The sequence below is a fragment of the Chiloscyllium plagiosum genome, chromosome 2 (genome assembly GCF_004010195.1).
Source record: "Chiloscyllium plagiosum isolate BGI_BamShark_2017 chromosome 2, ASM401019v2, whole genome shotgun sequence".
Classification (NCBI taxonomy): Eukaryota; Metazoa; Chordata; class Chondrichthyes; order Orectolobiformes; family Hemiscylliidae; genus Chiloscyllium; species Chiloscyllium plagiosum.
Genome location: NC_057711.1, coordinates 32,615,491 through 32,631,426, shown reverse-complemented (window position 1 = coordinate 32,631,426; position 15,936 = coordinate 32,615,491). Strand labels below are relative to the sequence as shown.

At 40.0% G+C, this 15,936-nt stretch overlaps 1 protein-coding gene across 2 annotated transcripts in view; it reads left to right on the top strand.

Moving 5' to 3' along the window:
• The first annotated feature begins 1,358 nt into the window (after positions 1–1,358).
• Positions 1,359–15,936, top strand: part of pde8b (phosphodiesterase 8B) — a 305,815-nt gene continuing 291,237 nt past the window's right edge. For both annotated transcript variants that reach the window (XM_043707150.1, XM_043707141.1), the window contains exon 1: positions 1,359–1,609. In XM_043707150.1, the coding sequence (XP_043563085.1) occupies positions 1,469–1,609 (141 nt within the window). In that variant the 5' untranslated portion in view covers positions 1,359–1,468. The remainder of the gene's footprint in view (positions 1,610–15,936) is intronic.

The following is a 15,936-nucleotide window of genomic DNA, read 5'->3' as shown; positions in this document are numbered from 1 at the left end:
TAAACCCAAGTCAACTCCAAAATCATACAACAACACCATGAGTTCAAATCTTAGTAGTTTCACTCAGATTTATCTTTGACTCTTAACTGCCCTCTGGGCAATTAGAATGGGCAATAAGTGCTGTTCTAGCAAGTGTCTCTGGTATCCCTTGAATGAATAAAAAGAAATTTTAAGATATAATCTCTGATAATGTAATTTGATAATCTGAACATTTGTCTTCTTAAAGCTCTCACACACAATGCACAATAGAAAAAGACAACAAAATAGGAATCAGCGATGCTGTGTAATGAAAAAAATCCTTGGTCTTCAAAGCAGACTTCTCCTTGAAAGTAAATCTTTTTCACTAGGCTGTGAATCACCTTTTTTTTAAAAAAAAATCAATTCTACTTTATTTTTTCTTAATTAGATAATCTGGCTAAATGAATACTCTCCAAGAATGATAATTCAGAGAAAATTGTAGTTGATTTACAAAACGAGTCCCACTGTGGATATCCCACAAAAGATTTGCGTGATCTCTGCTATATTTAGTTCTAATTTGTACACATATTAATATAGAATTCTGTGAACAATTTGAAACTTGACTTCATTCATCTATGCATTGAGTATAGGAATTGGGATGTTGTGTTGTGTCTTTATGGGCCATTGGTGAGGCTGCTTTTAGAACACTGCATACAGTTCTGATTGCCCTGCTATAGAAAGATGTTAAACTAGAAAGGGTACAGAAAAAAATTACAAGGTTGCCACCAGGACCAGGGGTGTTGAGAGAGGCTGTGTAGGCTAGAACTTCTTTTCACTGGAGCTTCAGAGGTTAAGGGGTGACCTTATAGAGGTTTATAAAATCATGAGGATCAAGGATCATGTAAATAGCCAAGGTCTTTCTCCCAGGGTAGAGGAGTCCAAAAGAAGAAGGCAAAGGTTTAAAGTGAGAGGTGAAAGATCTAAAAAGGACGAGGGACAACTTTTTTTTATACAGCAAGTGCTTCCTTTGTGGAATGAACTGCTAGAGAAAGTGGCAGAGGTGAGCACAATTGCATTATTTAAAAGACATTTGGATCAGTACATGAGTAGGAAAGACTTATAGGGACATAGGCCAAATGCAGGCAAATGGCAGCCTTACGTGTGGGGAAATTTAGTCAGCATGGACAGGTTGGACCGAAATGTCTGTTTCTGTGCTATATGACTATGACATAATGAAGCTGGACTGCTGTCAAAGACTCGATAAGGTCTTTAAGGTCACTGAAAAATTAATACACTGTTTAATATCCACTGGCTTTTATAAAGCATATATGAAACAAGCTTGCGATTCTGAAAGAGGGACACTAGGACCTGGAAACCTGGCTGGAAGTGGGAGTAAAAGACTGAAGTACACTCCGCTGTTAATCAGTCCGGGGAAATCTAAATTCCAGGGGATTAAAGGTGGAACCAGCTGCTGAAGGTATTCACTGTATTCAAGGTGAAGAAAACATACATGCCCACGAAAAATGCTTCGTGTTTATCCACACGTGGAAGAACAGTAAAGCGGGTCCGGGGTGAAAATAAACGTTGGAAGCAGTGGGAACTTTTTTCCAGCCAGGGTAGAATGAATGAGGCGAGCGGATCGCCTAGAGAGGTGAGAGAACGCGGTGCTAAAGGGCTCTTGGCTAGAAGCATGCTACTGACACTAAAATCGATCTGTTTGGTCGGTGGGTTAAGGTGCTTTTCAGAATGTGATTGCATCATTCATTTAGTGATAGTGACAAAAAAAAGGTTTGAGAGGGGAGATTTTACTTCAGAATTTCTCATGTTGCAGTTTTACAAATTTGTGGCATTTTCAGTAAGCGTTATGGCACTCCCTGCTTAATTTCCTGAAATGCACAAACAGTTTCAATGAAAAACGCTTGAGGGTTTTCTAAGACCACATTTAAAAGTGTCTCGATATGTTGATCCATGAGGCGAGCCCTAATCGATGGCTAGAGATTAGCTTTCACCCGAAAGTAGTTACAAAATAAAAAAAAATAACATTATCCAGAAGTACTGGGCATCTAGTGTTCTTGGCTGCGATATGTGTACAGTAAATATGTAATCATTTGTAAAGGATTAATTCTAAACGTTATTATTAGTAATTAAATTGCAAAGTTGGTTATAATGTTTCAAACCTGCACAATTATAAAGGACTTTGTGCTATAATTATTTTATCACTGCATAAAGTGAGGCCATTTGACTTAGTAGTTTTCTGCAAGAGCAAGTCAGTTGATCACAGTCCACCTTTTAGTCCTGTGTTTTTTTTCTAGGTGCTAATTTAAATTATTATTGAAAACCACAATTTGCTACCACACTCCCTGGTTGTGCATTCCATATCCTAATCACAGACTCCGCTATTCTTTTTCCTCATGTCGCTGCTGGTTCTTTAACCATTCACTTTAAATTGGTGTTCTTCGATTCTTGATCCCACCGCTCATGGGAAAAGTTTCTCTCCATCTACTCTGTCTAGACCCTTCATGAAAAACTGTACCAAATCCCTTCTCAACATCACTTAAGAGGACAACTTCCACATTCCGTCCACATAAATGAAGTCCTAATTTCTGTAACCATTCTTGTAACTTGTTTCTTAATCTTTTTAAAGTCTTCCTACAGTTCCTAAAGTTGAACCCAAATTGAACACGTTTGAGACCAAGTTGATGTTTGATAAAGTTTCATCGTAATGACTGCCTTACTTTTACTTGATGTGCCTCTATTTCTAATGATCAGGGCCGCATGAGCCTTTTAAGTCACTTTCTCAACCTACCCTACAAACTTCAAAGTTTTGTGCACAAAAGCTCCAGGTCTGACCTGGACCCAATACTGTTGGAATTTAAAAGGTTAATCCTTTGAAATGTGAGCTGGTTTGAAGTACAGTATTTTCATTAAGTTCCTTTTTTAAAAAACAATATACCAGAGGAGTTTTACCTGTTGTTCTGTTGTGTGTACAGTTAAGATGCTTTAATAAGAAAGAACTTGACTTGATACATTATTGATGCCAGTGATGTCAGAATTGCTTTCTGTTAAGCTGCACATAAGAAAATTAAGCTAGTCTTCACAACAGTCAACTCTAAACATATGTACTGTTGTATTAATTGGTGAGATACGGTATCATCTTTTCTGGAGTGAAGGGAGTAGTATCTTTATCTAACACAAGTAAGTGAAAATATTATAGAGGATTGCAATAGCCATGCCCTCTACTCACCACGCAAAGCTTACCAAATAACATTTGAATCATATCAACAGAAGTGAATGAGCTAATTTGCCAATTTATTTTTAAAATGACAAAGAAAAAAGTTGTAACTACAGTTACGTTAAAACCAAATTTTAAATTCAGTTTTACTATAAATCTGGTCATTTTAGTGAAATTTGCTTTTATTCATACACATAAATAAAAGGGAAATAAAATAAAATCTAGAATTTACAGTAAAATTGATTTTATTTTACTTTTTGCTTTATTTTTGTCTCTACACCATGTTCCAGTTATGCATTAAAAGATAGTTAATGGTGTTGTGATGTTAATGGAGCATTAGCTCATTTAAGCCACTTTCAGAATTCCTTCTGGCACTATCGGTTTAGCTTACAATATATAGATCCACAATTAATAGTTTTCAACTTGTTATGGACTAGTTGAAGATTCGTTGCATGTAATTGTCATTCAACGCGCATTGTATTGATGATGGCAGATTGAGGCTAATGTGCAAGAATAAACAGCTGAGCTCCAGCAGTGAATAGGGTAGGAATGTTGTAAAGACCATTTAAGTTTGCATAGCAGTGTTTGCAAGTCACACCTTACAGCACCAAAGGGTGTACCCATCATTGTGGAAAATGGCCATTGCAAATGGAACCAGTGATCACTGCATCAAACAAAACTGAAACAAATATGACTTTCCAGTTGCTGCTAGTCCTTTGCCATTCTGCATCACTAGGGAAAATGAATTGTCATCATATTGAATTTTATGCACCTTTCAGAAACAACTGAAAATATAGCTACAGAGAAATATTTTGATTGCATTTCTTATTGTTGTGTAGATGAAAAGATGGCAGGATAAGCATCGCAATATATGTAAGCAATCACAGCTGAAACAGTTGTCAAATTCTTTTGAAACATTTAGAATGGACTACAGCACTTCAAAGAATGTATTTCACCAACTCCTTCTCAACAACTAGAGTGGACAGTAAATTCTAGAAACAGTCTTACCCTGAGAAAATATGCTTGCACACAAACTTCCAAATTAGGAGCAGAAGCAGGCAATTTGGCCTCCTGAGCTGTTCAGTCATTCAGTAATAGTAGGTATAGGCCATTCAGCCCCTCAATTCGGCTCTGTAGTTCTGGATCATGACACAAGTCATCTACCTGAATATTTATATTCCTTTGCTTTCCATGTATCTTGATATCTTTAACAACTGAAAATCTATCAATCTTTGTCTTGAACTAACTTAATGAGTGAGCTTTGACAGCCCTTTGGAGTAATGAATTCAAAAGATTCACCACGCTCTGAGTGAAGATGTTCCTCCTCATCTAAATCCTAAATGATTTGGTTTTTAGTCTGAGACTGTGCCCCAGATTCCAAAGCTCAGTTCATGTTTTTGCACACTTCCTGAAGCATCCAAACTCCCCATGTAGCAGAAGATGGGCATTGCACACATCCACGCTGTCTGTAAGTCTACTTTCAGATAATATACTTTAAGTTGGAGATGAGAAAGCAGAATGTAAAAGTACTAACCAAGCAGCATGAAATGTATGTCTCTAGCTCTGTTACTGACTGCCTGTTGTAGGATCCTCCTCTTGTCTGCTCCTCTAGGGGCTGATGTCTGCCTGTCTTGGAGTCCTTCTGCTGCCTGCAATCTAGCTGCTGCTACCAACAACTTGTTTTAGGGTCTTCTGCTCACCTATACCTCAGAGTGATCAAGGTTGATCTGATTGTGGCCTCAACTTCACTTTAGAAAGAACTGTCTTAATATTAAAGTCATTTTTAAGCAATCTTTTCAGTGTTCAATGTTCAGTGACCTTGTTCATATTCATGGATTGACGTACTTCCTTGCTCCATGCCACAGGATGGTGTATGGGTGCATGTGTTCAATCAACGATGCCTGCACAGCCACATCTATTTCTTCTGCTGCATTCTGGTGCAGAATGTAGCACAGTGGTGATTATGTTGAAACAGACCTGACACTTCAGTAATGCAGCAGTGAGGTGCAAAGTGGCATTTACAGTAATATCTTCAGCTCTTGAAAGAGTCCCATGGGATTAAATTTGAGTGTGCTATTTTGCTTGTTGTAGCACTAATGTTCTGCAATGGTTTCTTGTCTCGTTACAGGAGATGAAAACATTTGAATAGTAGCCTCGAACAGACAGAATTTTTCTCTGTGAGGTGGAGGCAGTCCCATGCACTTAATGGACATAAACTTTGAGGCAGTAGTAAATACTTGTGATCTTCCTCCCAAAGCCTCAACCCTCATTTGCCACCTTCTGTTTGCAACATAAGTTTGAGTGAAATTTAATACTGCGGCTGTGCTGAAAGATGTGAAGCACCTTGCATTATCTGTTCTGCATAAAAATTTCATCTGATTCCAATCAAATAATAGGTGTGAACCCTCTGGCTAGTAAAGTCAAAGATGAATGCTGGTTCAGCAAACCAATAACCATTACACATGTATATTTTGCAAAAATAGGCATAGGATACAAATTGCTTCATTAGATTAGTATTGCAGGTTGATGTGAAGGCTAAGTAATGCTCAAATAGAACAGCAACAAAATATGTACAGTTCCACACCTATTACCAAAAGCTGCTGGTCAGTAGTTATTGAGGAATTTTGGCACGGACAGAGGTCATCCACCCATTGAGTCTGTCCTACAGATTGTAGTGTATATATTGACTTGGTGTGTAAGAGCACACCATTGTTTTGGAATCAAAAATCATGTTGAGGCTTACATGTGGCACATAAGCTGACCTTGCCCATTTCTGCTAAGAAAATGTATTCTTGCGTAATGATTCAGCCTCAATTCTTTACCTCAGAAATGATGTTTTATTCATTTTGTAAGTTACCACATGGAATCAGGCAAATTTAAACCAGCGATTTGCCAAGACATTGCGCAGGATTTTAAGAAATGCCCACACAGATCAGACCTCACGTAACAAGTGGTAAACAGAAATGGGTTCTCCTGCAAAAGGACTGAAGTGCAAAGTTGCTTTCAAGCTAAGAAATATAAGATTTGATAACTCATCAAATAACAGGGCTGCAGAATGGAAACAGAATCTGCGCTGAAGAAGAGGCCCAAGACTAACCAGTAACATTTGAACAGGGGCCAGCCTCAGATGTGATCTTGAGAAGCATTTGTCAGAAAGGGTCCTTGAAAATCAACTGATTGGTTATACCATCAGCAGAAATGCAATGCATCACTAAGTTCCTGCTTAATTTGTCCCTTTCACTTTAATATTGCTAACATTATTAGGACCAGAAATATCACTAAAGCATATCATTGCAATGTTTTGTATAGCAATAGGTTTATTGCTGTACTTTACTTGACCAGATTGGCTCCATGTTGGAGTGACCTCTCAAGCATACAAGCATGAAATAAGAGTACGCCACTCAGTCCTTGAGCCCTTCTCTCCCACTCAATAATTTCATGGCTGATCCAATTTTAACCTCAACTCTACATCCCTACATATCCATAATAATCTTTCATCTTTTTAGCAATTGAGAATATACTGATCTCTGTCTTTATAAGTAAGGGAAGTTCAAAGACTCTCAACCCTCTGAGAGGAAGAAATATTTCCTCACCTATATTTTAAATGGATGCCCCCCCCACCCTTATTTTTAAACGATGACACCTAGTACTACATTCTCCTGCAGGAGGAAACATCCTTCAACATCATTTCAACGTCAAATCTCTTCAGAATCTTTATATGTTTCAATTAAGTCACCTCTGACTCTTCTAAACTCAAGACCATACATGCCATGTCTGTCTAACCTTTCCGTCATAAGGCTATTCACTAATTTCAGGAATTCGATTAGGCGGCATGGTGGCACGATGTGCAGTTTAGGTGAATTGGCCATGCTAAATTGCCTGTAGTGTTAGGTGAAGGGGTAAATGTAGGGGGATGTAATTAATCTAATCTAATATACAGTGTGGAAACAGGCCCTTTGGCTTAACAAATCCACACTGACCTTCCAAAGAGCAACCCACCCAGACCCATTCCCCCCATTTACCCCTGACTAATGCACCTAATGCTATGGGCAATTTAGCATGGCCAATTCACCTGACCTGCACATCTTTGGACTGTGGGAGGAAACTGGAGCACCCGGAGGAAACCCACGCAGACATAGGGAGAATGTGCAAACTCCACACAGTTGCCAGAGGTGGGAATCGCACTGGGTCCCTGGTGCTGTGAGGTGTATTAGCCCCATACACCTTCTCTGAACAGTTTCAATCCATTGATATCCTTCTGTAAGTACAATGATAAGTACTGTACGCAGTCTCATCAATGCTCTGAAAAACTGAAGCATAGCCTCCCTAGTCTTGCATTCAGTTCCTATTATAATAAACCATAACACTGATGATGAAGTTCTGAAACAAAACAGAAATTGCTGGTGAAACTCAAAGTCTGGAGAGAAAATAGAGTTAACCTTTCAAGTCCTGTGACTCTTAATCAGAACTGCAGCATTGTGCTGTTTCCCTTTTTCGTTTGGAATCGAAAGATTTATCAGTTTTGTTTTCGGTTTCTACCCTGCCCTCACTGTCAGCTGATCCATCTCTGACTCCTCACTTCCTCAACATCTTTATTTCCATTTCAGGGGATAGGCTGGCCACTGAATCCTACTACAGTCTACTGATTCCCACAGTTATCTGGACAATTCATCCTCACACCCTGCTTCCTGTTTGTCTCCATAACGTTTGTTCTGTCAATGTCATTTTCCGTAGTGGTGCCTCAGAAATGTACACCTTTTTCCTCAACTGAGGGTTCCCTACTACTGTGGTTGATAGGGCCCTCAGCCGTGTGCAACACATCTCCCTTACTTCTGGCCTCAATCATTCTTTTCCTCCCACAACAGTGATAGGGTTCACTGGTCCTCAACTAACGTCCCACCAAACTCTACATCCAAAAGATCATAAGCCGCCATTTCCATCACCCCCAGTGCGTACATATTTCCCTCCCCTCAGCAATCCCCAGCATTCAACAGGGATTGTTCCCTTCAGGATATCCTGATCCACTCCTCCATTCCCAACATGTCCCCACACCCCTATGGCACCTTCCCATGCAATTCCAAAAGGTGTAACACCTGCCCACTTACCTCCTTCCTCCTCACCATCCAATGCCCAGCAATGCTTTACTTGCACTTTGCTCAATCTAGTCTACTGTATTTGCTGCTCACAACGTAGTTTCCTCTACATTGGGAAGACAAAATGTGGACTGCAAGAACACCCTCAATCTGTCTGCAGAAATGATCCTGAGCTTCCAGTTGCCTGCCACATCAACACACCACATTGTTTCCTAGCCAAACATTCCTGTCTCAGGTCTGCTGTAGTGTTCCAGAGAGCCTCCGTGCAAGCCTGAAGAACAATATCTCATTTTCATTTTCTGCTTGGACACCATGCAGTCTCTGGACTATTGAGTTTAATAACTTTAGAGCTTGACTGTATCCTTCCAAGTTTTTTTTACCCATTCCACACCTGGTTCTGTTGTAACATGATTTGCTTTCTGCACAGCTTACCTATTCTCTCATTCTATTAGCTCCAATTATCACTTGTTCAGCTTCTCTTCAGGCTGACTATCGACAATGCTCCGGTCTGCCAACGACTTTCATACCTCTCCCTCCTTGGACTCCATCTCCACGTATCTGCTCCCCTCTATTCCCCACCAGCCTGCCTTCCATCTCCACAGATGCTACCAGAACTGCTGAGATTCACCAGTAACATTTATTTTTGTTTTAATCCATAGCATGCTATTAGCTTTTCTGATACTTGCTGTTCCCGCATACTAACCTTCTTTGGTTCATGTCCAAGGGAACCCAGGTATCTCTGCATCTCAGAACTTTACTACCTCCCACCATTAATTCTTTCTGCCAAAATAAACAACTTCCCACTTCTCACTTTGTATTCCATTTCCCAAATCTTTGCCTGCTCTTTTAACATTTCTATATATCTTTGTAAGTCCTCTACACAACTTACTTACCTACTTATCTTTGTGTCTTCAGCAAATTTAGCTACCATACCTGTGGTCCCTTCATCCAAATTACTGATATAAATTGTAAAGAGTTGTAATTACAGCTGTATCACATCACTTGTGCACATCCAGGCAGTGCCTGAAAAAGACCCCTTTACTCCTCCTCTCTGCTTCCTGTTAGCCAGCTAATCTTTGATCCAAGTCCAACACCATGAACTTCTATTTTCTGCAATAACCTTTGATGTGGCACCTTATCAAATACCTTCTGGTAATCCAAGTACAATATACCCACTGGTTCCCTTCTATCTTCAGCACAAATTACTTCTTCAAAGAACTCCAATAAGTTCCTTAAATATGATTTCCCTCTGACAATTTATGTTGGCTGTACTTAATTAATTTGAAATTATTCAAGCGCCGTGTTATAACATCTTTAATATTAGCTTCTAACACTTACCCTATGACTGATCTTCCCCCTGTCAGACTTGAGGCCTCTTTAAGTCTTCTGAATTGTGGTCCTTCCCTATTCTGCACTCCAGCTTGAGTCTTTATAAGGCCCTAAATTGTCCACTGAGATTGCTGCCTGCTGCCAGACATATCATTAGCCATCAGAGTCCCCAGGAAGCGCCCTGGGCACTGTCACCCTCAGGGCACATCCCGTACATGACAGAGTGCCCTCGAGGTTGACAAGGTACCCACCAATGCTGTCCTCTCCCTGGCCAGTACCACAGAGAGTAAGGGGAGGAAATGCCAACAAGCTCCACTACATCTTGTATCCCACCAGTCAGGAGGAGGCAAAGGAAGGCCAAGGAGCCTAAAGCCAGCCGAGACGAATAGGCCCCCTGAGCTCTGAATGGAGCATAGGGCTGGTGGTGACTAGAAAAAAAGGCACCATGGGCCCACAAATAGGCAGCACCATGCAACAATGATGTAGCCAGAGAAATAGCCTCAGTAGGTGTCCTGGAGCCCAGTATTGGAGGGGCCTCCCATGTTGTCACCCTGATGGAGAACCCAGTGCTAACTTCTGGTGGCATACACTGCCTTCTCTCCAGCTCCACAAGAGAATCTGTAAGCAGAATGTTACATTTTTCTTTCATATTTTTGAATTTATTTCATTTTTACAGTATTTCATTTACCACTGAACCCAATTAACATACAAGTATTTCAGTTTAGCAAATACAAGTATAACGTTTTAAATTTTTCTCTGCAAAGCAAGCTAACTCCATTGTTAGCATTTCCTCTGGGAATCAGTGCTTCACATAAAGTATTTTCACCTAAAATGAATATTCTCAGGAGTGCAGCCCCAACTTTAAGCAAGGATGCTGTGTTTATATGCACTAAAGTTGTCAAAGATTTCAGAGCAATTATTTTTGCAGCTGCTTTCTGGAATGAAAATTTCCAATGTTGTGGCAGAAGACCAGGATCACACAGAGAGTACCAAAAAGGTTTTGATTCCAAAATTGCCAGGTACAAGCAATTCATCCTCTGACAGCAGCAAAACTATGACAAACTTTTTTGTCATAACAGCAAGATTGATGAATCACTGAATTTTGATTTGCCTAGCAACTGAACTATGGACTGGAAGAGTTCAAAAACAGTTCATCAGGTATGTTTAAAATGTGAAAGAATGGATTTGCCAATTCACTGTTACTGAGCTGTTTACATGCTGCTTGTAAAGAATTAGTCAGATGGATTTTCTGAGTTCTTAGGAGAAAGTGAGGACTGCAGATGCTGGAGATCAGAGCTGAAAATGTGTTGCTGGAAAAGCGCAGCAGGTCAGGCAGCATCCAAGGAGCAGGAGAATCGACGTTTTGGGCATGAGCCCTTCTTCAGGATTCCTGAAGAAGGGCTCATGCCCGAAACGTCGATTCTCCTGCTCCTTGGATGCTGCCTGACCTGCGCTTTTCCAGCAACACATTTTCAGCTTGTTTCTGAGTTCTTATCCAAGTAAGAGGTCAACTTTATTGTTCTCAAACTAACCTGGGTAAAAATATTAAGTTTAATATAGGTACTAAAAATGTAACACATATTCAACATCCATGCACACACTTTCAGAATAAAAGGGCTATGTAAACTTGGCCAATACTAAGTCATGTCAGTTCTGGTGTAGTGCATAAGTCAGACTAGTGGTGTGGTTGGAAAATTCGCAAGACTTTGGTTCTCAGTAAGGAACAATATTTCCAAACGTTGCTGGCATTCCCTTTTATCTTCTGAAGACCATGTTGTAGAAATGCAGAGGTTTCTTCTGTAGAAATCTCTGTCCGCTTTGGAGATGTGAACACGGTTGTTACGACAAAAAGACAGATAGACAAGTCAAATCAGGCTTGCGATCCCTTCAATTGCACCACGGTAAAACTAAGCCATTCAGTGACCCTCAAAATTGACCCCAATATTTCCTAAACTGATGTTATGATTAACCAATACAAAACAACAATTTTGTAAATTGAATAAAATAATTAATGATTTACTATTTATATGGTAGCGTTAACGGATCAAAGTTAAACAAGGAAATCGAGTGTCTATGATTTAAATTTAATCTTCTTTAATTCTAGCCCCACTAATATATAGCCAGCCAGCCAGACACAGTCAAGGGATAAATTCAAAGAAAACTAAAAGATGTAACTGGTCAGTTTACTTAAGCATTTTCCATGATACACAGTAACACAGACACATGGGTTGCTTGATTTCTGAAAATGATGACCAATGCAAATAGCTTCCAGCAGGCTTTGAGGAATGTTCCTTTACTTCTTATAACTGAGATTCTATTGTCTAAACTTTCTAAGTTGATAATGTCAGGATTACCAAATTTCATCTTGTAGTTTTGACAGCCACAATCCTTCAGACAAAAACAAAATCAGTTCAAACCAGCTCAAACTTGAGTTTCTCTTTGTGTGTTTTTTCACCATTCTCTTTGTTAGACTGTTTGGCACGGGGCTCTGCGTGATGTCCCCAGTTAACATCTAGACATCTGCCACCATTTAAGCATAATGCATCTCAGGAATAGAAATGTCTACAGTAGTCTTTGAACAAGAATCAATTTTCAGTTAACTCCCAGGTCTTATCCTAAAAGTAATATCAGTTTGTTTGTTCTCTTTTCTTTTAAAACAAACATCATCCAAAGGTCACCTTCAATTCTCAGCTTGCAGTTTCAACCAAAAATGATAAAAAAAATTTTAAAATGAATGTTCTAACAAAGTTCAACAAACAGCCTAGCAAACTCAAAGCTTAGCTATTGGGGATTGATGAGAGAGGAAAAAGTGCAGTTTTTCCTCACAAATGTCATCAAAATTGGAGGTGCAGTGGACAGCAAAGAAGGTTACCTCTGAGTACAACAGGATCTTGATCGGATGGACCAATGGGCTGAGGAGTGGCAGATGGAATTGAATTTAGATAAATATGAGATGCTATAATTTGGAAAGGCAAATTAGGGCAGGACTTATACAGTTAATGGTAAGGTCCTGGGGAGTGTTGCTCAAAGAGACCTTGGAATGCAGGTTCATAGTTCTTGGAAAGCAGAGTTGTAGGTAGATAGGATAGTGAAGAAGGTGTTTGGTATGCTATCCTTTATTGGTCAGAGCATTGAATATAGGAGTTGGGAGGTCATGTTGTGGCTATACAGGACATTGGAAGGCCATCTTTTGGAATATTATGTGCAATGCTGGTCCCCTTCCTATCGGAAGGATGTTGTGAAACCTGAAAGGGTTCAGAAAAGATTTACAAGCATGTTAACAGGGTTGGAGGATTTGAGCTGTTGGGGGAGACTGAATAGGCTGGGGTGTCAGAGTCTGAGGGGTGACCTTATAGAGGTTTATAGAATCATGAAGGGAAAGATTAAGGGGCAACGTTTTCATGCAGAGAGTGGTGCATGTATAGAATGAGCTGCCAGAGGAAGTGGTGGAGGCCAGTACAATGCAACATTTAAAAGGCATCTGGATGGGTATATGAACAGAAAGGGTTTAGAGGGATATGGCCAAGTGCTGGCAAATGGAACCAGATTAATTTAGGATATAGTTGTGTGTGGACCCTGTAGAGATCGGAGAGGTGCTAAATGAACATTTCTCATCAGTTTTCATTCAGAAAAAGGAGAATATTGTAGAGGAGAAGAATGAGATACGGGATAATAGACTAGAAAAAATTTAAGTTAGTAAGGAGGAGGTGTTATCAATTCTCGGAGTGAAAGTAGACAAGTCCCCTGGGCTGGATGGGATTTATCTGAGGATTCTCTGGGAAGCTAGGGAGGAGATGGCAGAGCCTTTGGCTTTGATATTTGAGTCGTCATTGTCTACAGGATTAATACCAGAGGAGTGGAGGATTGCAAATGTGCCCTTGTTCAAGAAGGACAGCAGAGATGACCCAGGTAAATATAGACCAGTGAGCCTTACTTCTGTTGTAGGAAAGGTGTTGGAAAGAATTATAAGAGATAAGATTTTTAATCATCTAATAAGCAACAATTTGATTGCAGACAGTCAACATGGTTTCGTCAAGGCCAGGTCGTGTCTCACAAACCTCATTGAGTTTTTTGAGAAGGTGACCAAGCATGTAGATGAGGGTAGGACAGTTAACATGGTGTACATGGACTTTAATAAAGCTTTTGATAAGGTTCCACATGGTAGGCTGTTGGAGAAAATGCAGAGACATGGAATTGAGGGTGATTTAGCAGTTTGGATTAGAAACTGGCTCTCTGTAAGAAGGCAGCGAGTGGTGGTTGATGGAAAATATTCAGCCTGGAGTCCGGTTACTAGTGGTGTGCCACAAGGATCTGTTTTGGGTCCACTGCTGTTTGTCATTTTTATAAATGACTTGGGACGCAGACATAGGTGGATGGATTAGTAAATTTGCAGACGACACTAAAATCGGTGGAGTAGTGGACAGTTTGGAAGAATAGGTAAAAACAATGACTGCAGATGCTGGAAACCAGATTCTGGATTAGTGGTGCTGGAAGAGCACAGCAGTTCAGGCAGCATCTGAGGAGCAGTAAAATCGATGTTTCGGGTAAAAATCTGTTTGGAAGAATGTTACAGGTTGCAGGGGGACTTGGATAACTGCAGAATTGGGCTGAGAGGTGGCAAATGGGATTCAATGCAGTGGAAGAGCACAGCAGTTCAGGCAGCATCTGAGGAGCAGTAAAATCGATGTAAAAACCCTTCATCTGTTTGGAAGAATGTTACAGGTTGCAGGGGGACTTGGATAACTCCAGAATTGGGCTGAGAGGTGGCAAATGGGATTCAATGCAGTTAAATGTGAGGTGATGCACTTTGGGAAGAATAACAGGAAGGCAGAGTACTGGGTCAATGGAAAGATTCTTGGTAGTGTGGATGTTCAGAGGGATCTTGGGAGTCCATGTGCATAGATCCCTGAAAGTTGCCACCCAGGTGGATAGTACTGTTAAGAAGGCATACTGTGCGTTAGGTTTCATTCTTAGAGGGATTGAGTTCCAGAGCCATTATGTCATGATGCAACTATATAAAACGTTAATCCGGCTGCACTTGGAATATTGTGTGCAGTTCTGGTCACCCCATTACAGAAAGGATGTGGAAGCATTGGAAAAGGTGCAGAGGAGATTTACCAGGATGTTGCCTGGTCTGGAGGGAAGGTCTTATGAGGAAAGGCTGAGAGGCTTGAGTCTGTTCTCATTGGAAAGAAGAAGGCTAAAAGAAGGGAATTGATAGAGACATACAAGACGATCAGAGGATTAGATAGGTAGACAGTGAAAGCCTTTTTCCGAGGATGATGATGTCAGCTTGTATGAGGGGCATAACTACAAATTGAGGGGTGATAGATTTAAGACAGATGTCAGAGGCAGGTTCTTTACTCAGAGAGTGGTAAGGGCGTGGAATGCCCTACCTGCCAATGTAGTCAACTCAGCCACATTAGGGAGATTTAAACAATATTTGGATAAGCATATGGATGACGATGGGATAGTGTAGGGGGATGGGCTTAAATTAATTCACAGGTTGGTGCAACATCGAGGGCCAAAGGGCCTGTTCTGCGCTGTAATGCTCTATGTTCTATGTTCTATGATATCTGGTCAGCATGGACATGTGTACTGAAGGGTATGTTTCCATGCTGTTCATCTCTGAGTCTAAATGCTAGTACATTCTACCAACCCAAGTCTAAACGTATACTCAAAGCTTGGTTGGTCACATGGCTTCTCTCTGAATACACTTAGAGGTTGAATAATTCATTGCCTATTCTAACAGGTAGCTTTGATTAGCTCACATCTGCAAACTTTATTTTAACTATGGTTTCTTGACTCTAACTAGATTTTAATTACTTGTGTACAACTATTGACTTTCAGGTGCTAGTTTCAATGTTTTGTTCATTGCATAGGACCTAGGGTCCTTCCAATTTTTGAGGGGTTTATTGTCTCTGTGAATATCCTGATAGATCCTGTATCTCCATTAAATGGAACATAGCTGCAGTATGATGCAATTTATCTGTTCATTTTCAACGTGAGTCAGCATCCTCTCTCCGATTGGAATTGTTTTTTAAAAATATTCTGCTATGATGATAATGCCTATGAAATTAAAAATATAAGTTGATATTGCACATGTTCACCACAGCTTTTAAACTGTTTTGATTTTGGCTCAGGTATTCTTTCAAATAAATGTTTTTAAATTGCTAATTTGAACTAGCAGAATAATGCTTATTTTTCCACTTTTTAATATGGCAACCACCTACACGAAAACTGATTGCCTATGTTTATTTCCTTGGCAGGTAAATTAACTGTAAAATTTGTAAGGCAAATTTGGAAGACTTTTTTGGGTCTTCA